Raw genomic sequence first — 27,379 nt, forward strand, 5'->3', positions numbered from 1 at the left:
CGCCTGTCTGAGCCGTTGCGCTTCCTTCCTCCCAGGTACGTCGCAGGAATTAAACGCTGAAAGGCATTTTGCAGTACGTACCGAGTATTATTTGACTGACGCTGATTCTTAGTGTTTATTAATGAGCGTGTTTTTTTTAAAGAGAAAAAAAACATAAAAAGGCAGTAAAAAAGAATTATCACAGAATTCTCTGCAGCATCTTTTGACTGCACATGTGCAATTTCAGCCCTGACCACAGTTGCTAACAAAAGCTTCTAGCAATAAGGCTTTCCAAGGGTTATTCTAAGATCACTCTGAGAATACTAAATACCAATATAGGTATTTTTCACATCTGAAAAACATTTGTCTACAGAGTAAAAGGACCTTTTATCCATTTTATTTTATCTCTTCCCTACATATCATCCAAAAGAAAGCTGCAGAGAAACAGTCTTACTCTTTTTCAAGGCTTGCCTTCAATAACTAAAATGAACAAAAAAGCTACGTTCCTTGGCCTTGGTTCATGTCCATTCTGTATTACATTTGTTCTTTCCTGCTTCTCATTTTTGCAATTCAGGGCTTCAGTCATTGCAGGGAAAAAAAATACAAGCAATGAACTTGTTTAAAGCACAAAAAGGAATAGAAAAATATAACTGTAAATGGGAGTTGACAGTCGTATTTGTTAAACTCATAAAAATCAAAAGCATGACCTAAATAACTGACAGTATAATTTAACAGGTTGAAGCTAAAATAAAGTATCAAGGATGGACATAATTCCTTTAATTGAAATGCCTTAGACTCAGCCGTGATGAGAACAGGATTGAGCCCTTTGAGGTTAACTGAAATGTGCACAAAAGATAGGCACGTAACTTCACRTGATGCATACTGAGCTCCAGTGGTTACTAGTTCCACATCATAACTTCCACTGCAACCTGCAACAGCATGGGCAGAAGCAAGCAACTGGAACTCCTTAACCAGTGCTTAATGAATATGTATTTACCAGTCAATATCCTGGGAAAGATTTTTCAGCATGTCTCAAAATCAAATTTGAATAAAATCTACTTAACTGGCGATGCCGAGAAGAGAGTGAGTGCTATGCGTTTTGGCTACTAAAGGGCAAATGGCAGACATACGTAGTCCATTATAGAGGAGCAAGCCAGTGTTTTCTGCTAGGCTGCTTCCAGAAACAGGTGGCATAAGAGTATGAGCTTTCCAGACACATTGCTTCTTTTAGGTCCTTTGTTCGAGTCGTTCTGCTTCCCTGCACTCTTCTGGTAGCTAAAGATCTTGCCCATAGGAGCCAGGAGGTCTTTCAATCAACTTCAGAAACCTTTGGATAGGGCCTAAATGAACCAAAGTCACTTTTACTCTAACTTTTAGTGGGTTTTAGTATTTCTTTTTATCTTAAAACTATTCAAGAATGACAAAAGTGTTAGTTTACCTCTTTTGAATAATCATATTTTTTCCTAAGTTCCTACTTCCAATGTACCACTAACCTGTATTTCAGTAACAAGATATTTACAAATATTTTATAAGCGAATTGTTTATCATAAACTTGCCACATAKGAATTAGTGTTGACATAGAAGGCACGTATGGCAAATTTTTCAAAACAAACAAAAAAAGATTGCCAATAATATTTCTTATATAACACAAAACGATATAGAAATAAAGCTTCAGTTGGCTTCATTACAAAAATTCTATGTTCATCACATTACAGAGAATTTACTATATTTTTTTTCCTCAGAAGCAAAGATATATTCATTAAAACAGCGTAAGTAACATGAGAAAAATTAGAAAAGAACACTTAAAAGAACAAAGTTGGTTAGCCATCTAAACCAGCAGGAATGTCAGCAATTCAATAGCTCACTTCCAATTCCCATCAATATGTTTCAGTATCTTTAATAGGCTTATTGATGCAGTAATTTCTGCAAACTAGTTTTCTGCACTTAGCTGTTTTATAGCAGTTCTACATGAATCCAATACATGCTAAAGGTTGCAATCAACTAATACCCTGACCTTAGAAGATAATCATTCGTACAGCAATGAATAACAAATAGTTACTTTCTATTAGAACCCCAAATGGATTAGAGCTTAGAAACTTCTTTTTCTTAACTAATCAAATGAAATCCAACATTTTAGGAAGAGATATCACAGCTAATTGCAGCCAGTGGCTTAGGAAGTTCTCTGGTGTGATTTTTTTCAGTATCACAAATAAAAGCATGTCTTGCGCTTAATCACAGAGGATGAACTTACCTTCCCGCAAGCTCTGCAATGATGCCTTCTTTTGGTGAATGTAAATCTGGCCTCACATTTCATGCAGTTTGGTGCTTGAGAGTCTGGAACCCAAATCGGAGCCACCTCACCCAAAGTCGTAAAAGGCTTTCTGGCTGGAGCTCCAAACTGACCAGCTCTGAGATCATTATCTGGACTATCTGGGGCTACTGCAAGGCACGGACTACTAGAGACTCCAGATTCATACTCTTCCAAGTGTTCCCCATTAGCATCAGTAATAGAAACATTTAAAGACGTATCACCAGGAAACATGTCTGATGACAAGGTATCCCCTAGTTGCGCCTTACCAAAGACATTTTTGTTTTTACTGTTACCTCCACAGTTTGGGGGAACAAGATCATTTTGTAAGTGGTCCGATAATGGCTTCGGAATCTGCAGTTTAAGATTTGTAGGTTGTTTAGGTCTTGCACCACCAAAAGGAACACTAATAGACTGCAGATTAGTCACTGGCTTTGGTGATGTCTGCCCTTGYATGGATGGGACCTGACTACAGAAGTTATGTAAGTAATTTTTTTTCATTTGGTCACCAGAGCTGTTTAAAGTAAGACCACTAGCTTCTGTGGTCTCATTTCCTCTCTGTTCATAAACGTTAGCGTAACATTCTGACTTGCTCTCCTCTATCTCCTTCTCCTCTGTTACCGAGTCTTCCTTGGAGGGTAAAGTCTTTGGAATATGAGCAACAATCGGGTTCTGCATTCCATAGGAATCACAACCATTAGACAAAGAGCTTGCTGCTGATGTACCCACAACATCAGAGAGACTGGGCCCTTCAAGCTCATCTATAYCAGTTCCTTTTAAGTCCACACCTGCCTCTATCATCCCATCTCCATCTTCTCTACTATTACTACATGCCTCATCAGGCTGTTTTGTCTGCAGAAGTCTTTCATTCTCTCCCAGAGTYTGCTTATTATTCATCTCATTCAATTTAGTCAGTTCCCAATTAGTCATCTCCTGAGATTCAGGGTAACACTCTGCTATGCTGAGCAATTCAGTTGTGCTAAGGTTTTTATCACATTCACTGACTTCACTTTCAACACCACTAACATCCTCAGATGCAGAATGTTCTGCAACGTGTTCCTTGTAATTGCCACTTCCAGCCACATTAGGTTGACAAGATTCAGCGAGCCCAGATAGCCTAGATGGAAATTGTTGGGATGTTTGCTCTTCTACAGCTTCTACAATTAAGCTTTCATTACTTGAACAAGAAGAAGAGTTTTTAGCTTCCAAATCCATTCGCTGAGTAATGGCTTTACTAGTAAAATTTTCAACTGATAGACAATTTTCTTGCGTTTTAATGGTACCATCAGCCGGTCTCTGCAATACAGTCACTGCATTAATCCCTGTAGTTGTAGCTTCTGAAAACAGTGAATCTCTACTCATATTAAAATCATCCTTTAATCGAGGCAAGGGGCATGCAATGGACAGGCTTTCAGATGAAGCATTAACCAAATGACTAACAGAGTCCTCTTCAGCACAGAGCCGATTTACTTGCTTTTCTGTATCTGTATCTTTTTCAGTTGATCCATTTACAGTAACACTAAACTGATCACTCTGTCGGTTTTCATTATCCAGTGTAAAGCTAATAGTGTCCATTAGGGACTGACTGTTGTAATTTTTACAATCCAGCAAATCACTACTTTGTAGTGTTCTTCTGTCACAGTTATGCATGACTGCCACCACTAATACATTTTTTTCTTCTGGCAAGCAAGCTACATTACCACATTTCTGTTCTCTGGTTTCTTCAGTGTTACACTGATCATCCCGATTGTTATTCCTCTTAATTAACTGATCATCTGCTGCTGCCTGATCATCAATCCACATGGCTGGTGTTTCTGAGCTTATACTAAAATTCTTTCCATTAGCACAGTGAACCCCTCCTCCCGTTGCTGTGGTCACTGAATGAGATAGGGAGAAAGACTTCAATCTCTGTTGACATTCATCAGAAGCTGTAGCTTGGTTCGCACCGGCCACGGTCGGGTTAAAGGAGAGACGATGAGAAGGAGGATCTAGAATCTGATTCCACTTTGCACCCAGCAGTGTAGGTGAAACAGCAGCATCTGAAAAATTAAGTCAGTAATGAGCGCACTATGTCAAACGCTGATGCAATCCCTCTACTTTGAAAGAGCTTACTGTCCTATTAAGTCTATAGATTCTATTAACTCTTACATTAGAGGCCCCAAAACAAATGTACCCATGTTCAAGTATCAGTACAATGGTAAAACACATCTTACAAAACTAACTCATCCCTGATGAACCATTAATAGTGTAATTGTATGAGGTTTCTGGAACCGAAGAAATTTAAAGCTATACCAGTTAGTGTAACAAGTTGAATTTGCACAGTCAATTTTAAAGTATTGATTAATATACTTTAGACAGCTAGAAAGGCTTAAAAAAACTGCAATTCCCATAAAATTTTGAACCTCCTTGACAGCACAGAAACAGCAATTAGACTAAGCAGAAACTTTATACTCTGAAGACGGTAACTTTCATTTTATGATTTATGTGACCTAATAAAACATTTCTATGCTTAAGTCTCCCAAAACTGCAAAAGAAGCTTAATAAATCCATTTTGCCTGAATTGTAAAAAATAAGTCATAAAAATATTGCCACTGAGATTAAGCTCCATAAAACTCCTCTTTAAAAAGTCTATGGAAGATTTTCTATGAAAAGAGTAAGAAACAAATTAAAAAAGTAAACGATGAATGGAAACACAATGAGAAGAATACTACTAACAAACACAGAAGACATATCCTACAAAGTTACTAGATGGTTTTTGCAAGTTCTGAGATCAATTTGCAGCTCAAAATCAAAAAGGGTATTACAGGTCTCTCTCCTTTAGCAGTGGTGTTCTCTGTAGAGTACATCTAATGTACAGCTATAACTTTATTCAAAATGACTCACCTTCGTTTTGCTCAAATTCATCTAAAACCTTATCGAGGTTATATGCCTCTGCTTGGAAATAGTTCTCCATTTGTCAGGAAAAGACCACCAGATTCTTGTCTGAACCTGCCAAATAGAGACCAAATTACAATCAGATTTCTAAATTTCATTCAGAAAGGTTCCACTACATAATGCCCTGATTTGGGGGGGGAGGGGGAGTCCTTTGTAAATCAAAATTTATATATATTGCATGCAGAAATCAAAAGCATTTCCCAGGAATAAATATTCTGTGCTTAAACTTGCTTAATTCAGATTAACAACTTCACCAAACTCCTTTTGGATTTTACTGTTTACAGTCTCCAAAGTTGATAAATATGTCCAAAAAAGAAGTTAAAACTTAAGCAAAATCCAGATTTTTAAGATCCAAGTATTTGCAAACAATTGCAATAGAATCTGTTTTAAAAAAATCTGTCACATACGAATTAAGATGTAAATGTGTCAATATGAACCAGGATCTGAAGCAACAGCGTTGTTAACATTTGGAAGATACAGGTTCACTTTTACATGCTGGCTGTCAGAGCAACAGAAAATACCCTAAATGAGATGAATGAAAAGAATACTAATACTAACCTTTGTCATTTCAAAGCACAATGTATTTCACACCACAGAGCTTACAAAATAATGTATGTGCATCTTTCCTTACATTTAATTCATTACATTTTCCATTTAATGTGACAGGTCTTTTTGAAAGGCCAAAATATAAGTAAAGGGAGATTTGTCTTCTGGATCTGGGAGAAAGATATGTACAGACAGCACCCTCAAATTGATTTAGAAATGTCCTTACTGTTTAGAAACTTCCACTTAGGGCAACATAACAAAAACAAAAGTCACATAGTCCTTTCTTTTGCAATGTTGGCTTAGGACCTGCATAATGCAACCTACATAGGAAACATTCTACTATTCTCATATTTGAAGCTTTTATTTTCATGACTATCAATGCACTTTTTCATTTTATAGAGACCCCTGAGTTTTTTTCTACCACAATAAATAGGGAGTGAGGGAGAGGAAGAATTTTTCTCAGTAGTTACTAAAGCATTGTCATTGTAACTGATGAGCAAGGATATATTTAACTATATTGCACTGAAAATGTCAAACTCAGTCACATGCCTTTGCCCTCACAACTCATTATCAATGCTACTTTAAGCATTTCAAGGCCTTGTCTCAACTTTTTACACTCAAGAACGCTGACCTTCATCTGAGCATTTAATCAGAACTGTCATCAAAGCCAGCAATAGCCTTTAAGATGTTTCAGGTACCAAATGACGATGGCAGTGCAACTTTCCTTGTATTGCCACATTAATGTGTCTAACCACAAGGATCACCGTAACAGTAAGAACAAAATTGCTCCAATATTAGTCAAAAATGTCATTGTCTACAGAACTAGAAAGTCAACTACCCAATGATCTGAAGATCCAGCTTTCAGTTTCATTCCACCACTGATTAGCTCACGTGGCTTTGAATAAGAATTAACTCTCTGTGCTTCTGTTTTCTTAAACATGTACTAGGCTAGCAATATTCTGTACCACTCCTCATTTCCAAGAGAGGCTTCAAGAATTCGTATGTGTGAAGTTGTTAGAAGACATAATGGGTATTACTTGAATTCTGCTAGCTCTTAAAATGTTTGCCTTAATAATCCTTGTCTTCCTGAAAGGCAGGCTCCGGAAATCTACCAAAACGTACAGAAGTAAACAGTCTCAAAGGATAATATTCTCAGGCGTGAAAGGAAGATCACACAGGTGAAATGGAAAAATCTAAGTCCTTAAATAACCTTCTACAACTTCACAACAATAAATGTTACAGCCCTACCAAACTGTAAGAATACAACAGTCTTGCTACCAAAGGCTTTCAGCAACAAGATACCCTGATCCRTTTTCTGAGAACACTAACTGCCAATGAGGATATTTTCACAGAGGAATGTGTGCCATAACCTATATACCATAAGGAGAGACCTTGATTTGATCTATTCTCTGAACGTCATCCAAAACAGTGTTATTCTCTTCAGAGCTGGCTTTCAATGTTGTGATATAAGGGAATGGAGGAGGAGAGGGTGAGAACCTCATTTTGCAGTAGGAAACAGTGTTAGACCTGACAGCTAAGACTCCAGCTCAGTTGAAAACCTGCTCTTCTACACTACAGAAACAACAGACACAAGAGAGAAGTCAGACAAAGATTCCAATCTAAAGCTATATTTTATTTTAACATTATCCTTACAATATCCAGATTTGAGGAAAACATTGTAGTAGTTGAGATAATGCTAGTCAACATTAAATACAGATTTGCATTCGTTGTGGGCAACAGCTGTCTAAGACCAGATTATTGGGACCAACAACAACAATAAAAAATCCCAAGCATTAAAATGTCACGAAATGCAAAGTTCAGGCTTTTAGGGTTGACCCTGACCTCAAATTTGTCATATGGCATTTTTAAAGGAGGCCATGTTACAACTTAAATACATCATTATATGACGTAATCAGATTTATTTTATGTTTTGAAGATACATGCAGAAAGTCAGTTTTWAAGACGACGAATGAAATAATGGTAAGTTATGAACTGCAATCAGCACCACCCAAAAAGGCCATTTTGCAAAGAAATTMAGAGATAACCTAGAGTTACGACCTTACAGACTCTCAGATTTGTATCTCATACTCAACAGAGTATACTCAACAGAGTATGAGAGTAGAGGATGCAAGATTAACTCCTTCTGCAAGGAAAATAGCTAGATGATCAGCCCTATCACTGTATACCAATGCCCAGACTGAAAGGTTAGCCACCTTGATCAAAGACTGCATTTCAAAAGTCTAAAAGGGCTTAACATTTTACATTCCCTACTATATTTGCTTTCCTGAAGAAGATAGAGCCAGGTTCTAACTTCTGATTGATAGACTGTATTCTTAGATCCCCTAGACAGCTACTGCATATCTTCCTGAGCTACCCAACTTGCCCACCAAGTCACTGTATTAAAAATCTTTCATAGCACTCATAGCATTTTAACTGAAAAAAAGCAATTAGATTTACGATATACATTGCAATTAGGCCAAAATCATTTTAAAAAACAGATGCTTCTCCTTGTACCTAGAAACACTAAAATCATTCAGACTACATCCAACTTTCAAGAGTTYGGAGGTTCTCTTGCCTTTTCTTCCTCCTCAATGGGAAGCACCTTTGCCAGCTAAGTATCTAATACTGAGAAGTTTATTAGAATCTGTCCCAGTTAATATTTTGCTTGAAAAAATCTTTTTTTTTATATGATCAACCAAAATTAACTCATTACAGCAAGACTGTTTAATGCAAAATGCCATATAACTTCACATTTACTTGTATACTTCACATAACCGTGTAAATAGTTCATTTACCTTATAATATGGTAATAGTCCAATCTAACACTTCAGGAAAGTAAGAATAATTACTCTTACAAAAAGTCTGACTAAAATCCTTGATGCAAATAGTATTTGTCCATGTACATATTGTGAGTATTGGACAAAGTTCTTTGTTTGGGATAGTCAAGCCRCGATGCTGCCACAGAATACCACGCTCTGATTTTTTCATGCATTCCAATATTGAAAAAGGGCATCCAGTCAAGGCTCTCGCTAGGACATGCACACAAGCTCCACGGTATGGGCAGCCCCAAAGAAATAGGCTACAAGCATTGATTTTTTCCRTTTTGTTTACTTTAGAGAAGATAATGATTACTGACAAGCAAGTTGATGAGGAAGGAAAGCTATGCTGATTAGACAGTTCCTGAAAACATACTTTTAAAATATCTTTTTGGACCTCTGCATTTTGATTCCATGTAGCTTCCACAAGTTTAAAAACAATTCACATCTGACTATTCATTMAAATTTGGAATCTGACTAAAAGTCTGATAAAATGACTTAAGAACTACCTCAAATTTGTACATACTAATGTAAGTCAAATCTAAGCCATGTTTGCTTACAACAGTTCCTAAATTTAGTCCTGTATTGTCTTGGTTTTTGTTGTCACACAGATCAAAAATAAGGTTATATCTAACCAATGTTAGAAGCTGACAATAAATATTACCATTTTTATTGACTTTTGTCTCTTTCTTAAAGAACAGAGATTTGGCTTTTAAATTTTACATTATGTAMTGTTTTATAACATTAAAAATATAGAAACATTCAGACTTAGGAAGTTACTTAAAAGAAGASTTAGAATTTTGTGCCTACTCCTTTATAATCCCAGTGTGGTTAACACTACATAGTAACCCTGTGAAATGGTCATTTTGTTAAAATTTGTATTATTTATCAATTAAATGTGAAATTGTGAGTTTAGATTTCATCCAATAGAAACATGTTTTCCATCATTTATTTWAAAAAAAATCTAAGTAGAGAGAACTTTGAGCTTAAAAATTCCTGATTACATATATTAGTTTAGACAAACACTGGCACACAAGAATGAGACTAGTCAAAACCTAGACTGATGGTTTCTTATAGTCCAAACTAAAATGCACGAAATAAACAGCATTATGAGAGAAAACCTTTTATATCATTATTATTTCACTTACCAATGTATTAGGATATATAGAGAAATCTTATTCTGAACTCATAACCACTGAGTTGACAGCCACTCTAAATGAAATCTTGTTGCCTATAGAAGTAGATATTTCTCAGAAAAGGTCAGCTGCAAATCTTCAGGTTTACCACCAAAAATGATTATAAACAACCAAAAACCCAAAATATAAAAATAAAAAAAACCCACGTATTTTCCTTGAAGTCCACATTCAACGGAAAACACAKAGAAAAACCCTCAAAATTTGTTACTGCCCTCTCCCCAACATAAAAGGGGAATGAGTATTTAGGTTTATAACAGATAGCAGCAATGTTTCTTGCCCAGCGCACTGTCAGCCACTCAGATGTATTTTCACCAGCTTAAGATCTTTACTTTTGTATAGCCAGGAACTCACGATGGAAAAGAAAACACAAAATGCTGTAACACAGCATGCTACAATAATCTGGCAGCTGCTGTTTCTGTGGTTTAGAATTTTAATTTACTTTAAAATTAAATATTTGTATTAAATATCCAACATAAATAAAAGCAAACTTAGTCTTTATGGGCCTTTAAGCAACTTTGACTATAAATCACAGMTATTACTGTAACAATTTGGAAAGTTTTGGAATTATTTTATTCACAAATTCTTTGAAATTACTSTATTTCCACATTTCTTCCTAGTATAAAGGTTGAAATGACATTTTAAAATGATCATTCATAGTTGTGAAACTCTTTAGTATTCTCAACTATTCCACGCCCTGGCATGGAGAGAAGCAGATGAGCAAATACACAACTTAAACTCTGGAAAAATGAAGGTGAAAACAACAAAATTGTGAAGAAATCTGAATGGTCATTTTAGCTGTCTGCTGCCAAAAATGAGATAGTTTGTTCATCTGAATATATACCAATTTATAATCTGAAGAGAGCAGTATTGTGCCWGTGCAAGGAAAAGGAAACATAAATCACCAAGCCAGCAAAAAGCTTAAATTGGTATTTTAAAAATACAGATCAAAGTCCACTGCATAAAATATACATTTCTTATCCATTGTAGAGTCATCTCCAGTCTCTCACAGAAAAAAGCTAACAAACCTATGCAGTCTGTCAATCAGATTATTTTCAAGCTCCTACTGGATCACAGATCATGCATAATTCAAAAAGACTGTGTTTCACTCATCACTTCTTCAGTCTCTGAGGAACTTTTCACTACTGGAACCGACAGCCTTAAGCTTCCAAATCTTCTTGACTCTAACAGTGGACTACCAGCACGAGATCACATTAACACATTGTAATAAAAAAATGCACCAGAAAGAAATAATACCAACATACAACTGTTAGCACCACAGTTAGCAACTTTACGAAGCTGTGAGATCTAATTTTCCTGAGGACTCGCTTCAACACCAAGAAACAATGGTCAAGTCCACACTTCCAGATCTTTTCAGTGACCTTTATATTAAAMACTCCTGGGGAGAAGTAGTCAAGCATTTCCACTGTAATAAACAGCTTGTTCAGAGAGCTCAGCAATAGTTGTATCTATAACTGATAAGATTTAATGGAACAGACTGAGAAAGGAAGATTTTGTCCACTTCCCCCCACAAAACAAGATATATCCTTGCTCTAAAACAAAGCAATTGCTATCAGTAAAAATGAAAACACAAAATGCTAAAAAAAAAAAAAAAATCCACCATCTTCTGTACAAGACGTATGTACATGTATGTAGGTGTACACACATAAAGACATATGCATTTCAAGTACGTACCCCTGAATCATAATATTCTAAAACAGAACTTGCCTCTTACCTTTCTCTCTTATACATGTGTTAAGAAACGAATGACCCTGTGCCTACTCATGATGACTGCAGCACAACCAGCCAGTTCTGCTGAATCAGTGTGTTCTACTTGATCCTGAAAAGAAAATATAAACATGTGTTTTATGATTGATAATTCTGCCACAAGCCATGTTTTTTTCCATGCATGATTACAGCTAGCAAAGGCACATTTGGCAAATGCTGTAAGCCTCCAAATGATTTAGATCACATTTGCAGCTTTTAATTCAGGGATCTATGCACTATGCTGCTATTGCACTCCAGTATTCCGATGAAAAAAGCTGATAATAGAAAATACATTGCTACCTACCTACAATTATTCTTCATTTAATTGTAAACCCACAGAATGAGGCAGCAACTCCAACAGTCCTTATATCCCTGATGACCTTGACTGTAACGCTTAATTTATAGAGTAGCCTCTGAAGTTAATTATATTACACTACAATAGGCCTTCTAAAAATAGAGCTAGTAGCTTTGATACTTAACAAAAATTCATGGCCCTCAGAATTCTGTAAACTCCGTTCATCAGCTTCCCACTGATTTCTTTATAGCTAAACAACTGGTTTTGTCTTCAGATTATTCCTCCTACAGTCTTRGTCTCCCTTCACTTCCTTAAGGCTTCTTCTCTTGAAAGGACAACACGGYATCAACCTTCAAGAGCAGGGAGGATCCAAGCAGAAAAGGCTCTTCAGAAAATGTATCTTGTTCCCCAGCTATAGCATTTCTATAGGATCAGGTGCTCATTTTCACAGGCTGCATCCTAACAGCCRATATAGTTCAAGAATCCAACACTGCCATGACCAAAAAYAAATAAATAAATTAAACAAGAATAAGGACTAAATTAAATTAAATTCATACTTTAAGGTTTGCTGGTGCTGRTATTTCACCTATTAAATAGTCGAAACATTTATTAGTGCTTTGATGAAGCAGCAGCACATGTTAGAAAATAATCTTTAAACTCTGGTGAAATTAATAGAGCTAAAAAAAAAATCAGTCCTCTGTGCACGAAAGCAATATTCAGTGTTATGCTACAATTTTCCCAGGGTTGTTTATTATTCTTTTCAGAAATAAGCTACAGTAATAATTCCAGGAAACTAATGAACTGAACAGCAGCACTCCTAGTAGTACTGTTTCCAAATTCAGAATAAAATCATACAGCTTTGTATGCCAACAGAACCATTCCTGTACACTAATTAAGAATTCAGATACCATGAATATTTCTACCTCTGTAAGATAAGCGGACATTTAGGTATTTTGGAAGTAGACTTTATTGTATTACAAGGTTCTTAAGACAGGCTTCATATGCATGCAAAAATTAAGGTGTGGGAAAATTTAATTCCATTGCAAGGTGGATTTTTTTGACTTTTTAAGAGAGACGAAGTACACGTGGCACCAGGGCAAGGTTACTTCTATCAGCATGTCCCCTCCCTGGCCTGTAGATGGAGGACAGTGGTTCAGTTGTCATGACACCTTTGAAAAGATAGATTTATTACTAAATTCTGGTAGTGATTTGTGACAAGGCTGTCAACTGAATCACAGTCAAACGCATTTCACATTAACAGGTCATTAACCACAAACTTCTATCTTAACCAGTCACAAATAGATCAGACCTAGCAACCTACCGCTGAAACGTGCTGTGCTCGTACTAATGTTCTAAGCCACCACACCTGCTGGGCAAGGAGTATTCAGAACAACAGTACAGCGGTATTATTCTTTTTATTCTGATCCATCCTCCCTGCTCCATTCTTCCCATGTAACTTTTTTGTCCATAATCACTCAATATAGAAGAACATGCACCCAAAGAAACACTACCAGTTTCTAAAGAAAGCTCTAAAGAGATACTACCAAGAGGTCCTAGAGCTCACTGTTTGCAATTCCATGCTTACTCTCAGCAGCCATTTTTCCTTACAAAGATCAATCCAAAAAAATCAAAGCATGTAAACAAATGTGAATGTAATATATATTCGTACACAAAGCACTTAAAACACTAAATGTAAGGTTTGGAYTTCTTGAAAAAAAAAGAAAAAGAACTGTAAGCTGACTATGTAATTAACCWCTTTTTCCAATAAAAAGTTAATGAAAAGTTCTCTTCTGCTGCTGAGTGAACTTTCTATCTCTTGCCCTACAGTGATATCACTCAGGTGCTGCTTTGGTTATACCCTACATGTTTGATTTCCCTCAGGAACTCCAAGAGGGTGACTGCCAATTACTGCAAAAGCAAAACAGAAATTGAAGAGAAATWTGACAAGTAGAGACGTGCCTGGAATAAAGAGACGATGAAGAGCAGAAGAAAAAAAGTTCTAAAAATATCTGATTAGAAATATCTTCCACCGAAAAGAACGTTAAAAAATGTTTACAAAGTTAAATGAAAGTAATCTGAACTAACATGAACTAGAATAGTCTACAATGAATGGAAAGAACCTGAAAAATAAGCAATTTTGATACTGTGTTTAAAAAAAAAATGAGGAAGAAGCTCAAAGAATGAAGAGATGCTAAAAAATGCTTCCATYTACAGGCAAGGATCCAATTCCTAACACCACTAAGGATCTTTTACAGCATGCTAACAGTGAGAAGATGTCTTTGAGTAGGCAGGAATACATTTGCAGCAAGGCACTWTATTGTTGCTAGATCAGTTAGGCAGGGTATTAGCATAAACGCAAACCTAGATTTCAAYGCTGGTATCTTAGCTTTCCTAGCTTGTCTTCACTCTGGAACCAYCCGATGGGAAATTCAGGGAGACTAAGCCCAATCTATGTATAACATCATTATACTTCAGGTGCCAACCCTCGCAAGAATAAAAACTGCAATAAYGAAGAAATACTATAGCAGAGGTTTACGTTAATAGGAAAACAGTGTATTTAAATGAGAGTGGAAAGAGCTAGCAAGTTTCAGAACACATCAGYTACTCTATGTGAATTATTTTAGTTATCCGAACAGTTCATCTGAAAGGTAAATCTTCACAAGTGGAAAGGGTGATCACTCAAGTGATGCAATACTTGGAATAASAGTAATTTACTTTGTACCCAACAATTTGTAAGGTCATAACGGTTCCTTCTTGGCATCTCTCAAAGGAAGCAGCAACTTTAGTCCAGTTTCATATGAACATGCATTTGAGTTATTTTGTTTTAAGAATAATGCAAGTAGAAAGACTTAGGAATGCTCCTCCCAGTTCGGCAGTCCTCCAAATCAATTCTCAGATAGTGCCACAACAGCACCTAGAAATCCATATGGACAGTATATGTCCATACCGAGTGAATGAAAGCAAGCTTCACTCTCCAATGCTGCCAGACCATTATCTTTCCTGAACATTAAAAAGACCCTCAAACAGCTATTCATTTGGTACAGAGATAAAGTACACGGCAGTTTCTATCTAAYGTGAGTCAAATAAAGGGAAGAGCAAGCTTTATAAAATGTTTGTGATATGACAGTAGTAATATYTGTGTCATATACATGAAAATCCCGGCAATGGCAAGGACCTCAGATTAGACCACAAATTATTAAACATTTCAACATAAACTATTTCATTAATAATTTAAATTTGCAGCCATGCAATGAAACAAAAAAAATGTTTTTAAAAATGTAATATATTAAAGGACAGTGGCAAATAACAACAGAATTTTCCAGAATTACTTTGTCTAAAAAACTCCTGTAAAATGGCACTTCAAGATTAGAGAATTCCATAACAACTCACCGTAATAATAATTTAATGAGAAATAGTAAAACTAGCAGCAGGAGATTAAATGTAACATATATAAACAAGATATGGTCTTCGCTAATTCTTTTATGTCAAAAACTCAAGATCAAATATTCTTCATTTTTATTTCCTATAAATCCCTAATGCTGCCATTATTCAATGTAAAATAAGCAAAAATTAGACTGGGGCATGGTAGACTGCTTCTGTGGAATACCACACTTATCTACCTACAAAAGCTGACAAATGATAAACTATTTCAAAGTTGCGTTGTTTTGGTTTTGCTACCAATTCCACAAACAGAGATGGACGATGCACAAAGCAGAATACAGTTTCTCTGTTTCACTAGTATTTAGGGCTTTTTTCCCTTTACTTCTGCCTATGCCATTTTAAAGCTATTACTTCCACTTCTGTCTCTGGCCAAGTTTCCATGAGGAGACATTCCGCGTGCCAGAGCGGCAGTAGGGAAGTCAAAGGAGCAGCAACTTCAAAGAGGCATTATAGAAGGTATGGCAGTCAAAACTAACAGGATGATAAGAAAAATTAAAGCAATAATAATAAATAAACCAACCAASCTTTGCCCTCTAGTAAACAACAGAAAGCAGCCCAACTGAAAAGGACACCCCATTTATAACAGTTTATAGAAGAAAATAAATTCCATTCCCTACCCCTTTTTCTATTGCAAGGAGAAATAAATTTATTTATTTTCTTGACACAAAACAYGATCTTGTCAGAAGAARAAAAAAAGAAGGAGAAAGAAAAGAAAGGAACACAAAACTTCTTAAGGACAGTACAAAGGCCAGGGCCTTCAGCACCTAGACACAAGAACCACATGTCCCTCTTCTGTCCCTACTTTTGACTGGCTTGAAAAGTATCCATAACCAACTCTCTTAAAGAACAAATAGATAGGTTTACACCACTATACTGCCTTCAATGCAAGTTTTTTCCAGAGGTGCACAGTTGGGGGAAGGGGGAGAGAGAGAGAAAAAAAACCCTTCCTGAACTTATTCATATGCTTGTGAACTTCTTTTCAAAACCAAATGTTTTATAAATCTAATGTTTTATAAAACGCCAATTAAAAGTTTTAGCAATCACCAAGTTTAAAACACTATAAAAACAAAAATTTCATGTAACGGTGTATTAAATTAAATATTAACTGAATATGATTCCACACAACACTTTAGCCACGTAACAATGTTTAGTCACTTAACAATAGTTTTAAAAATATATATATTTTTAAAAGTAAATATAGCATACTATAGTAGTTAATTTTTATTCAAATACCAACCAAAGTAAAATGCATAGAATAAAAAAGTTCATATTATTGAATGATCTGCATACTTGGGATAACTTAAACGTTTCTTCGATTTGGGTAAYGTGGGAGAAACCGGGCAAGGTCCCCTAGAATCAGTAATTCAATGCCTACTGCTGCCAAGGAAATGCCCTTTTCGTAAAACCCATGACAAACTGATACCGGTAGGTACCACTAGCAAAACCCATACCTGGTAACAAAAGCCAGACGCCCCACGCAACCAGAATGGGACTGATGAAAAGGACAACAGGCAAAGAGGGAAACCCCTCTGCTACCATTTCCTAGCACATCACTCTGAGGTGTACCCACTGCGGAGAGAAGCAGCAGGAAGCCACACGATTAATGCACTCAGCTCATCTTTAGAAAAGGAACAATCTGTACAGAATCAAAGTCTGAAAGTCTACGTTCACTTTTGACTGAAAAGTGTGCTATCAGCTACTCAAGTTACTTTTATCAACACCCGTGGATACTTCCTTTCTCCAGCCTTACTGTGGTCTTTACTCATCCARTATCTACACAAAAGAAGAGTTTTCTAAAATCTTGACACACACACACCTTTTTAATAGGAAACAGTGTACAGATAGACAAATAAGAGTTATTATTTCTCAAATCCTATGTTTTGTAGAGCTGGATTACTGTGAGCCTCTGGAAGTAAACASAGAGGTTTAGGAATGTTTTTCTCATAATCTTTTTTGACATGAAATTATCTCAAAGGAAGTAACTTTTAATTCCCCCTAGCAATTTTATTTCTGCTATTGTGTTGACCTTTCTACTTATATCATGCTGAGATTAGACTGATTCATATATTTATAATATCAATCCATTATAAACTACTTTGTCTTGTCAGAAGTAACAAAGTCCCGTTGCCAGATGTTTGTGACCATGATCCGACTATGTTGCTGATGCTCACTGTGCATTAMATCCAAAATCACCTGTGCCTAGTAACTCAGTACAAGCCAATACAACTAGTGCAACGCTATTTACTAGTGCAATGCCATTTCTAAGTTCTCATTTACACCAAGGCCCATTAAAGTACTTCTAATAGTGCTGAAGGGRCTAAATGCTAACCAATAGAAAACGGTGAGTAACAACTCAGATTCACTTTAAAGCTTTTTTCAAACTGCTCCCATGGTGCAAGGTACCAATCCAGATATTTACTCAGAATTTGTCAGACTCAAAACATTTAGTTAGAAAAGTAGGTGTCCATAATTCTGTATCATTGTTTGTAGCCCTCGTATGTTACCACAGGAAATGAAGGCTTAATGGATGCAAAACAAAACTTTTAAAAGCAATCACTAATAACGAGTCAAAATATCATTTTCAGAAATCTTACAGATCTTCAGTTCTAAAGATTCCACATGTTCCAAAGACCAGATGCAACACTCTCAGAGACTCCAAACCTGGGAAACCTAAGCAGCTTCTTCTGAAAGTTCATCTGCTGATATGGTTGTTGATTCTGTTCAGCCATGAATCCTTCATTCTTTTTTCAACTCTCTTTTTTAAATTGTGTTCTGTTTTCTTGGTCCRCTAGTCTTACATTCCTCTCTAAAACACAATTTTTCCTCAATCACTTCTTCCTGTGTCCACTTGCTTTCTCACTACCCAGGCTCCCTTCCTTCCCCGCCAAAAAACGAAAAAATCTTTATGTTTCAACATCACCGTGCAGATGCGCAGGTGTAAGCCAGCTGTAAAAGACCTTATTAACCACAAAATATTAGTCCTCATTCTTAGCAATGGTTGAAGAAACGCAGGAGCAGTCTCAATGCCAACACTTTGCAAACATAAATGAAAGTCTTTGGACACAAGAGCTATCAAAAAAAGAAGGAAAAAAAAACTAAAATTCAGATGGCTAAAATAATGGTCAAAACAAAAAATAACATGGTTACTGTCATCCTGCTTTCCACCTATCATCATCATTATTGACATCATGGTTCCTTCCTGAATTCATTTATGCCCTCAAGTCTTTTTCACTACTTAACACAATTTTGACATGTACACACACATCTAAGATCCACAATCAACACAGCCACCTGCTTCCCTCAAGCAGCTGTATATTTGAAGTATCTACTTCAGGCAAGTTTTGTTATCTACAGAAGAGCTACTCTTCACACATTTCCTCAAAGCAGAAGAAAGTACAACCATATCTACAAGCCATTTGAACAGAAATGAAACTGAACAGTAACCAGTACAGGAAAAGAATGAGTGAGCAAAGACACTAAATTTACACATAACCACTGCCAGTTTTGAGAAACAATTTCTAATTCTCATCGTAAGAAAATCCATGTTCATTCTACAGGAGTATAAAAAAAAATCTATGTATATGTAAATTTAAATTATAGATTAAAATGTATTTGACAAATGACATGTTAACTAAGGCTAAGGTAAGCACAATATAAAAGAAAAGGATATTATGCCAATACACTAACAGAGTTACTAGAAAGTATAAACTTTTAAGCACAAGACTACGTGCACAATTTAAGTAATGACCTCTTAAAATTACATTTATAAAAGAATCAAGAAAACACTGTGCTGCATGAAGTATACTGGGTTTTTATTCAGCCTTCATCATTTATACAAACACAGTATGAAATCCTTACAATCAATGCAATTTGATGTTTCAGTTAACTGGCTATTTCAATATATATCATTTAAAGCAATCTGTTAATAACATAATTTAAGTGTGCTTTACACAAAAAGTCATTTTGAATTAACCAATATTCCACTCACAGTGTAACTTTGTAACCTAACATCAACTAACATGCTCTGCTGGACTATCAAACTGGCGCATAAATGGAAACAGTGGCTATTTACTGAAGCAGACTCCAAAAAGGAGATAGATGAGATACCTGCCCTTTTGCTACAAAACACAACTCTCAAAAGCAGTCTATAGCATGCATTTACACTGCATTATTGAAGAGCATGYAATTTCAAAGAGACAAATGAAATAAAAATTAACACAGAAAGAGGAAATTTGCCTCTGATATGATCCCAACACATACATAATGCTGCTTATCTGCATTACAGTGCACAATAAAAAATTACACTGACCTGATCAGTTTGTTGGGTATGGTTACATGGTATACATTAAACTATGCAATTTTTGTGCTTCCTCCACCCTACTAAAAAAACTCAGTATTCATAGTCTCAATAGCACACAAATTAGAAGACGACTTAAATACTGGATATGTGGTCAGCACCACATGTGTGGTGGGGTTTTTTGGCCTTATTTCCTATAGAAATGGAGATTATGGGATCACACTGTCCACTTTTAAACCACTAGTTTTTTCCAAAAAATAACTTCAATGAAAATTAGTATCTGCATAGTGAAAACAAATCCAAATGACTGTTCCTCTGAGGAAAAAGCAAGGAGAATTCAGTTGGCATATGTACTTCTGGCAGCAACCTGCTGGGCAATCAATATCCACAGAGGTTTGGAAAAAACAAAAATAAGATGTTATGTTAAAAAGCTGGGGTTACTGCAGAGGGGGAAGAGAGAGGGAAGAGATACTAAGTGACAAAAAAAATTAAATTGCAGAAAACCTACCTTCTTTTATTCCACTTACTGCAGAACAATATGWTTATTTATAAAGTACCTTCACTTGAGTACATTTACACTGAATGAGTTTTATAGTGTAAACTGAATCTAATGGTATCTTCTAATTTAAAACAAAACACAGTTCTCCTCATTTTCAGATCTTGYGAAAAAAATTTCTGCTGCTGACAAAACCTCTCAGAAATTCTGCAAAATTATGGTCAGAACAGAGGTTGTTGACATCAGAAATTAACCCGGAGTTAGGTTCCCACTGGTTCAGCTAGTGTGGTTAAGAGTTCCTTTACCAGTTTGCAAGACTGGACCAACACACTGCGCTGACTCTGCTGATTCTTGAATCACTAAGCTCTCTGGAGCCTCAGCTTAATCAAGYCCAGTTCTCTGTCCTAAGTCTTGCATGGCATCAGGCAGCACGCTCTCTGGATCTGTGATGTCCTATAAAAGACAGGTAAGCATTACCCCTATTCAAAACTTGGTGGAACTGACATACACAGAGGTCCAAAATATAAGTTTTTCCACATCATACTGTGCTTACTTCAGGAATCACCACTACCAGATATTTCCCTTTCTGCAATAGATTACCAACACCCCCCCACACCTTCCCTTCTTTACAACACAAGCAGGAAAAACAAATGTGCTACCTCTTCAATCACCACGCTCCCCAATCTGTAGAAGTAAACTAGGTTTTGTTTACACTGAGATGCAAAGCTCAGAACTGCAGCTTTTGAAGAGCCAACACAGACTTACTGCTGCCAATTATCTTCAAAAAAGAGCAGCGGCCATGATCACCTGAGCAACGCTCTGCATGAAGCACCAAGTTCACCTCCTGGAGATCCTCCAGGAGTGGCACACCCAAGATCAGAAAGAGGAATTAGGATCACCAGAGCCTAGGCCTCACATATTACTACTAATGCCACTGTTCTTAAACTTTCATCTTAAAATCTAACCATTTTAAAAATGGTGGCCTGAGAATCAGAAAAGCAAAGCTGTCGTACAAGAAGTAAAGAGATGAGAGAACAGTTTCATCGTTCAGGCTAGAAGATAGAAAAATACAGTAAATAATAAATCACGTGGGGAAAAAAACAGATCTAAAACTATCTTGAATTTTTCTCCTGTAATACCTCCCAAATTTCCAACAATCTAAACAGACAACATATTGAATAATACATGTTATGTATATGCACCTTATCTGCCAATTCTTCTTGTATTTACAATAGCTATATACACTATATATTCACAGCTACAACTGACTCGACTTTTATTTTACTGATCCTAAATCAACAATCCAGATCATGCTTACAGCACAAACTAGTAGGTGAACATGTACATTGAGTTCAAAGCAGTGTTTTGACACTACAAAACTGAATCTAGAAATAGAAAAGCTTCTCTAATAGTCAGTGTCATTCACAGATAGAGAAGCTATTACGGGATTTAGAAAGCTCTTTGATCTGCTTCTTGCACTGAACATTACCATCTCCTTTTAAGTTCATTACACTACTTGTTAGAAAAATATACCAGTGTATGTTCCTTCACTGATAATCTTCCATGAATCTTCTAATGTAATTCACCTTTAYTACTTCCCTTTAAAACTTGGAGAGAAATATAAATCTTGTACTCGAAGCATGTGTATAAAGACTAAGAGTTCTGCTTCAAGTTTTTATACAAAGTTTCAGCTTACTGTAGAATTAAATAAAAACTTTCATATTACAGTAATTAAAAGAAAAAAAAGAGAGAGAGAATCCAGAAATAAGGCTGAAAAGCGTTACTAGGGCAGTTATGGCACTGCTGTGATTGACAGAGCACAAATGAAACTCTGACATACATATGGCCTAATTTACAATTATCACCTGATAGGAAATGACCTCTGGATTCTTTGTATGCTGGGAAGAGGGAAGGACACGTTCCTCCCAACTAACTCTTCACTAACAAAACAACAGGCACTGCACTTAAGATACACACCAAACACTTCGCCTTTTCAGGCAGGCCCACAACTGCTCTTTGGGAAAACTGAAGCACAAAAGGACAGTAAGACTCCCAGCAAAATCATTAGCAGTAAATATAGTCATAAAGTACTAGATTGCATTTATATTTTCTAACTTTTAATTGGGCCAGGGATTTTCCCAACATAAGCAAAGGCTCAAAATATTTTCAAAGTCTCTGATCATGCCTAATTCCTCTTTGTTTATCAAGAATAGCTGGGGAACAATTCTAAATAGTTACCAAACTGAAATTTTCAACATAGAAGTATTTTCATACATGGATGACAGAAATGAGAAAGAAAAAAAAAAAGTTACAGCTTTGTCTGCTTCAGGTTTTAAGGGTTTTTTTCTCACTACTGTGAACATCAGTTCAGCTCCAACCAGGCCAACAAGCAGGAAAATACTAGTGAAGACATGATACTACATTATTTTATACACAAAGCCATACCCTAAAGCAGTGTTCAGCATCACTATCTAAAATACCAGTTGATGCCTCAAGCCTCCACTAAAAAGCTTTCCACCTTTGTTACTATGCTGGAACTGAACCAATAACAGAAACCCCACCAAAATAATTTTAAGAAAAATTATTAACTGACAACATCCTTTTCAACTGCATTATGCAATCAGTCCCTGAAAAGGCCATAGAACCTCCTGTTGCTATTAAAAAGAAAAGGTAAATAAATAAATAAATAAATAAGAAGAAGCAAAAATGTCTAATAGCAGCATGCAATACAATTTCTGACATAAAAACATAGATGATCCTAGCTGAGCACACCTGGATGCTTCTGGACCTTCAATGTATTTTCTCAAACAACTGATACTGTGGTGATTCCCACTGACTCATAAGGTAGATTTGTAGTTTCAGTTCCTATCAAAATATCAGAGATTTAAGTAATAGACAACAAATAAGACAAGGATATCTTTATATTGTATATAGAGTACATAATACAGAAAAGTATAGCCATAAGCACCACCTGCAAATGATTCAATATGAAGGCCTAGTAATTGCTACTCCAGAGCATAGAGACAACCAAAAAACTGATGCAAGTAAAACTCTAACACTGAAATCCATATTTTGATTTGCCCAACATACACTAGACCCTGAGGGTAAAATATGTAAAAAGCATCATACATGGACACCGTAACTTCAAGACTGTCACAGGGTCACAGTGCCACATACCAACATTTCAGAATGATCAAGTTTTAGGTTGAAGTAAAACAGAGTTAAAGCTTTTTAAAAATAAAAAATGCTCTCCTCACTGACCTTCACAATTGAATTAAACTCAAGCAAGAATATTCAGAAATGCTCTAATGAAGATATTTTACAAGCTATTCAAAGAGCACTGTATTTCCACACTCCCTAAAACAGAGAAAATCTACAGACTTTGACTCAATGCCTGTTTTTCATACAGTTTACCACTGCTTTTTCTGCTTTTACTCATTATAATGGAGCTAGGCCTGTGTAATATTCAACTGACTGGACTTGCTTCTCTAAGTTTTCTCCTGTTTGAGCAGATTTCTGAAAGAACAATCTACCCAGTGCGGTCACCTGTAAGTTCCTGGCTATACATCATTTATCTTTAATCTATGTTTAGAAACTAATTAGATTTTTTCCAATAACAATCTTAAAAATAGTTTGAATGACCATTTATGGATTTTCTCTATCATTCACCTTCAACCTATCTGATGCTGCTGTATTACTAGGAGGACTGTTGTTCTGAAAAATGAGCATCAATATTACACATTTCTAGTTATCTCTTCTAGAAATACAACAGTAATACAATCACAAAACAACACTGGAAAGATTCAGAGAAAAAAATGAACATAAACTTAAAAATATTCTTCATATTTCACTTGTCCGCTCCTGAACTCTGAATACCCCAAACTAACCATGTAAATGATGCAAATGGAGAAAACATCATAAAGCGCACTCAGGAAACAAAGATCTTTCAAAGACAAAAACACCGAGTGCAGTGCTCCATTAAACTCAATGAAAAAGTCCTAGAAACTTCAATGTTTTGTAATGTTCTCTGTTAACTAATGTATTTAAAGAAATGACAGAGAGTTTAAATATCCCCAATATAACATAAACACATTCCCTCTCACACGTAACAGTTGAGAATTGCACTCACTAAGATCTAACAAAATACCTTAAAAATCTACATGTGGAATGTCTTAAGAGTCTTAATAGCCAAAAAAACCCCACATTTTATATTAAGTTAGGTTTTAGTTTCAATGAAGTGAAAGCCAGAAAGCTAAACAATAAATAGGAAAGTATTTTACATGTTTGTAAAAACAGAAATATTTTTATCTTCATAATGGCTGTTCACCTTGATCACATTCTTAAGAATGCTTCTTCTCAGTGTGCTATTCTAATAATGATCAAGCTGATAACCAGACAGCATGTCTTTTCTACTAGCTAGTCAAATAAATCTGTATAAACATATCCTGAATTTTAATTTAAGTAGAAACTTAAGTAGAAATTACTGTGTAAACAAAGGAACCTCTACACATCTTTTAAAATCCCCACAGTATTACATTTTCTCAGTGCTGTAAGATGTAACCAACATTTGAAACTAACACAAAAGCTGCTTCTATTACTTGTATCTTAATATTTTAACTTACCTTCAGCCACTTACTCTTGACTATGTATTTCTCCTCAATAAAAATGTTCTGTAGACTTTCAATATCATTATACAGACACATCTCTCAACATATCTCAGGAAAACTAAGCAGGTTAGTTTACATTTTTGTTCGTTTCAAAATTCAGCTCTCAAAGAATATCAAATAGAGCTCTAAAACAGGCCAACTTTTAATTTCTTCAGACAATTTAATCTCAAATCACATTTAGAAAGGTCGGCTTTATACAAAAGTTTAAAAGTAGTCTATGACTACATTGGTATCTTCCAATAACATTCTGGATGAAACTGATTCATCAGTATTCACATCCAACTGTGCACTGAAGCTATTATCCCCACCTGATTTTCTATGAGGAAACTTACTTTGAAAGATTCTTCGTTTAGTAAACCAAAAAAATTTTTCTGACCAATGAAACATTAATCCATAACTTCTCCAAAAACTATTTCTTTTTGGTCATTTATTCAACAGCAAAACTTCACACTGAACCTTCTGCAAAATAATCTCCAGATAATTTTTATAAAAAGCCCGTACACTGAAAACCTAGCAAGTTATTTTCTACTAAAGTTTGCATAGCTAGTGGACATGCAAAAACAGACATTAAAAGCCTATCATTCCTTGGCTACAAGTTTTAATAGTGCAGTTTCCTTTGTGTATTCTCTACCTTTGTTCCCTGAGACAGACTAACATATGTGCCAAACGGGGGGGAATATATATATATATTATATTATATATATATATATATAAAAAAAAATATATATATATATATATATATATAAAATCTCAATCTTAGCCCCAGGCCTCAAATCCTAAAATGTGTGTTTGAAAGTGTTTACATCCCAGTGTAATAACTAACTCAAAACTAATATACAAAATGAACAGCCAGTAACAGGACTCAATACTACAGTTTGGGGGAGAATTTTCTTCCGCTTTTCATGCATTAAAGAAGGCAGCATAAAGCAATGGGCAATTATAGAATCAATCAATCATAGGGTGTCTGAAGATGGTAAGTAGTTAGGGTTACATCAGGGCTTGACTTAGACGGAGGCCTCTCTGAGATTTTGGGTCCTTATTAAGACTCTATTTCAGATTCCCCAAACCTCTGAAGAGATTTTTATTGTCTCTCTTGGGTCAAGGTGGCTGTTCTTCTATTTTCTATCACATGCCATAACCTAAAAAAACAAGTCCATTACCGGATTTATGCATTAACATAGGATTTTGATGCTGTTTCAACCACTAACAGTATATCTAAAATCTGGATTTGTTCCATGCAATCAAAAATGATCTGCTAATAAAAGTTAATTACAGTGTTTTAAAACATTGCTTAGTCAATAAAATGCTGCCCAAAGAAAATAAAAGCTTTTGCTAAAGTAGAACATCTTTTTATTTCACTTGTTTATATACGGCTCCTTCTAGTTTTGGATTCAGTCTGGACCAAAATATTCAGGATAGGATTATTCAGAAATTATCATCTAATACACCCATACTTAAATAAAGGTTGCTGAATTTTAAGATTTCATGTTTTAATCAGCTTCCAATATTTTAACTGAATGAAAATATGCAAAAAAAGAAGCCCTCTATAAAACCTTTGCCACAAAATAATCTTGTCTATAAATAAACATGATAGTTAACACTAAAATACAAAGTCTATCAATTCCCATCTGTTACTTGTTTCTCAGGCTGTTTAACAAGATAAAAACAGTTCTTCAGCCATCCTCCGCCACACGCACCTATTTAACCATAACATTTATGAGCAAGTAACCAACCCACCTCTGCAAAAAGCCTGACATGCCAAGAGTGCCAGTTATTCTTAGAGTGCGATGCGACCACAGTTTCACGTAAGTAGAGATGTTATAAAACGCCCGCCCCATCCCCCTCCATCGCTACCACCATTGCCGGAGTGACTTGTTACACACCGCGACGAGCAAGTCGCGTCCCCTGCCCGGGCAGGGACCGGCGACGAGGCCATGAAAAGCGCCCCAGGGGCGAAGCGGCTCCCTCCCCCGCGCGGCCGGGGAGCCGAGGCTGCGCGCCGGGCGGCCCGCGAGCGGCCTCGCCTCGCCTCGCCTCGCCGGCGCACGGCGGGTCCCGCCACCAGCGGAGCCCCCCAGGGAGCGCGGCAAGAGCTCGGCCCCTGCTCCGGGGTGCCCGGAGCTGGGAGAAAGGCGCCGGGCAGAGGGGGGCGCCCCCCGGGATAGAGGAGAAGGGCGGGTGGGGGGTCCCGGAGGGCCAGCGTCGCCGCCGGCGAGGGCTGAGGGGCGAGCGCTGCCCTCCCGCTCAGCGGCGAAGCGCCCCTTCCCCCCTCCCCCAGCCCGGGCGGCGTGCGGGGGAGGCGGCAGTGAGGAGCCCCCCAGGCCTGCGCCGGGGCGCTGGCGGCGACGCAGCGGCTCCGCTGAGGCGCCGGAGCCTTCCCCGCCCGCCCGCGGGGCCGGGAGGCAGGGGCCTGGGCAGCGGGGTACCCCGGCCTCCGCGGGCCTCGGGGCCACTCACTCACCTCGGGAGGCGGCAGGCGCCGCCGGCTCTGCATGGCGAGGGCGATCTCCGGCGGCCCCGCTCCGCCGCTCGCTGCCGGGCGGGCCCCGCAGAGCCCGCGAGCGCTGGAGAGGCCGGCGCCCGCCCTCACCACCCGCCAGCCGGGCTCGCTCGCTGGCTCCGCGGCCGAGGCCGCCGCAG

The 27,379-nt window shown here is 37.0% G+C and overlaps 1 protein-coding gene across 1 annotated transcript in view; it reads right to left on the reverse strand.

Moving 5' to 3' along the window:
• Window positions 1-27,368, reverse strand: part of ZFYVE9 (zinc finger FYVE-type containing 9) — a 58,616-nt gene extending 31,248 nt beyond the window's left edge. Inside the window, exons 1-4 of the mRNA XM_085308033.1 lie at window positions 27,201-27,368; window positions 11,512-11,616; window positions 5,171-5,275; window positions 2,231-4,326 (exon numbers count right to left, since the gene is read on the reverse strand). Of these exons, the coding sequence (XP_085164159.1) occupies window positions 2,231-4,326; window positions 5,171-5,240 (2,166 nt within the window). The 5' untranslated portion in view covers window positions 5,241-5,275; window positions 11,512-11,616; window positions 27,201-27,368. The remainder of the gene's footprint in view (window positions 1-2,230; window positions 4,327-5,170; window positions 5,276-11,511; window positions 11,617-27,200) is intronic.
• Between the last annotated feature and the right edge of the window lie 11 nt (window positions 27,369-27,379).

Source organism: Rhea americana, unplaced genomic scaffold (assembly GCF_003343005.1).
Source record: "Rhea americana isolate MKP2758 unplaced genomic scaffold, rheAme1 scaffold_27, whole genome shotgun sequence".
NCBI lineage: Eukaryota > Metazoa > Chordata > Aves > Rheiformes > Rheidae > Rhea > Rhea americana.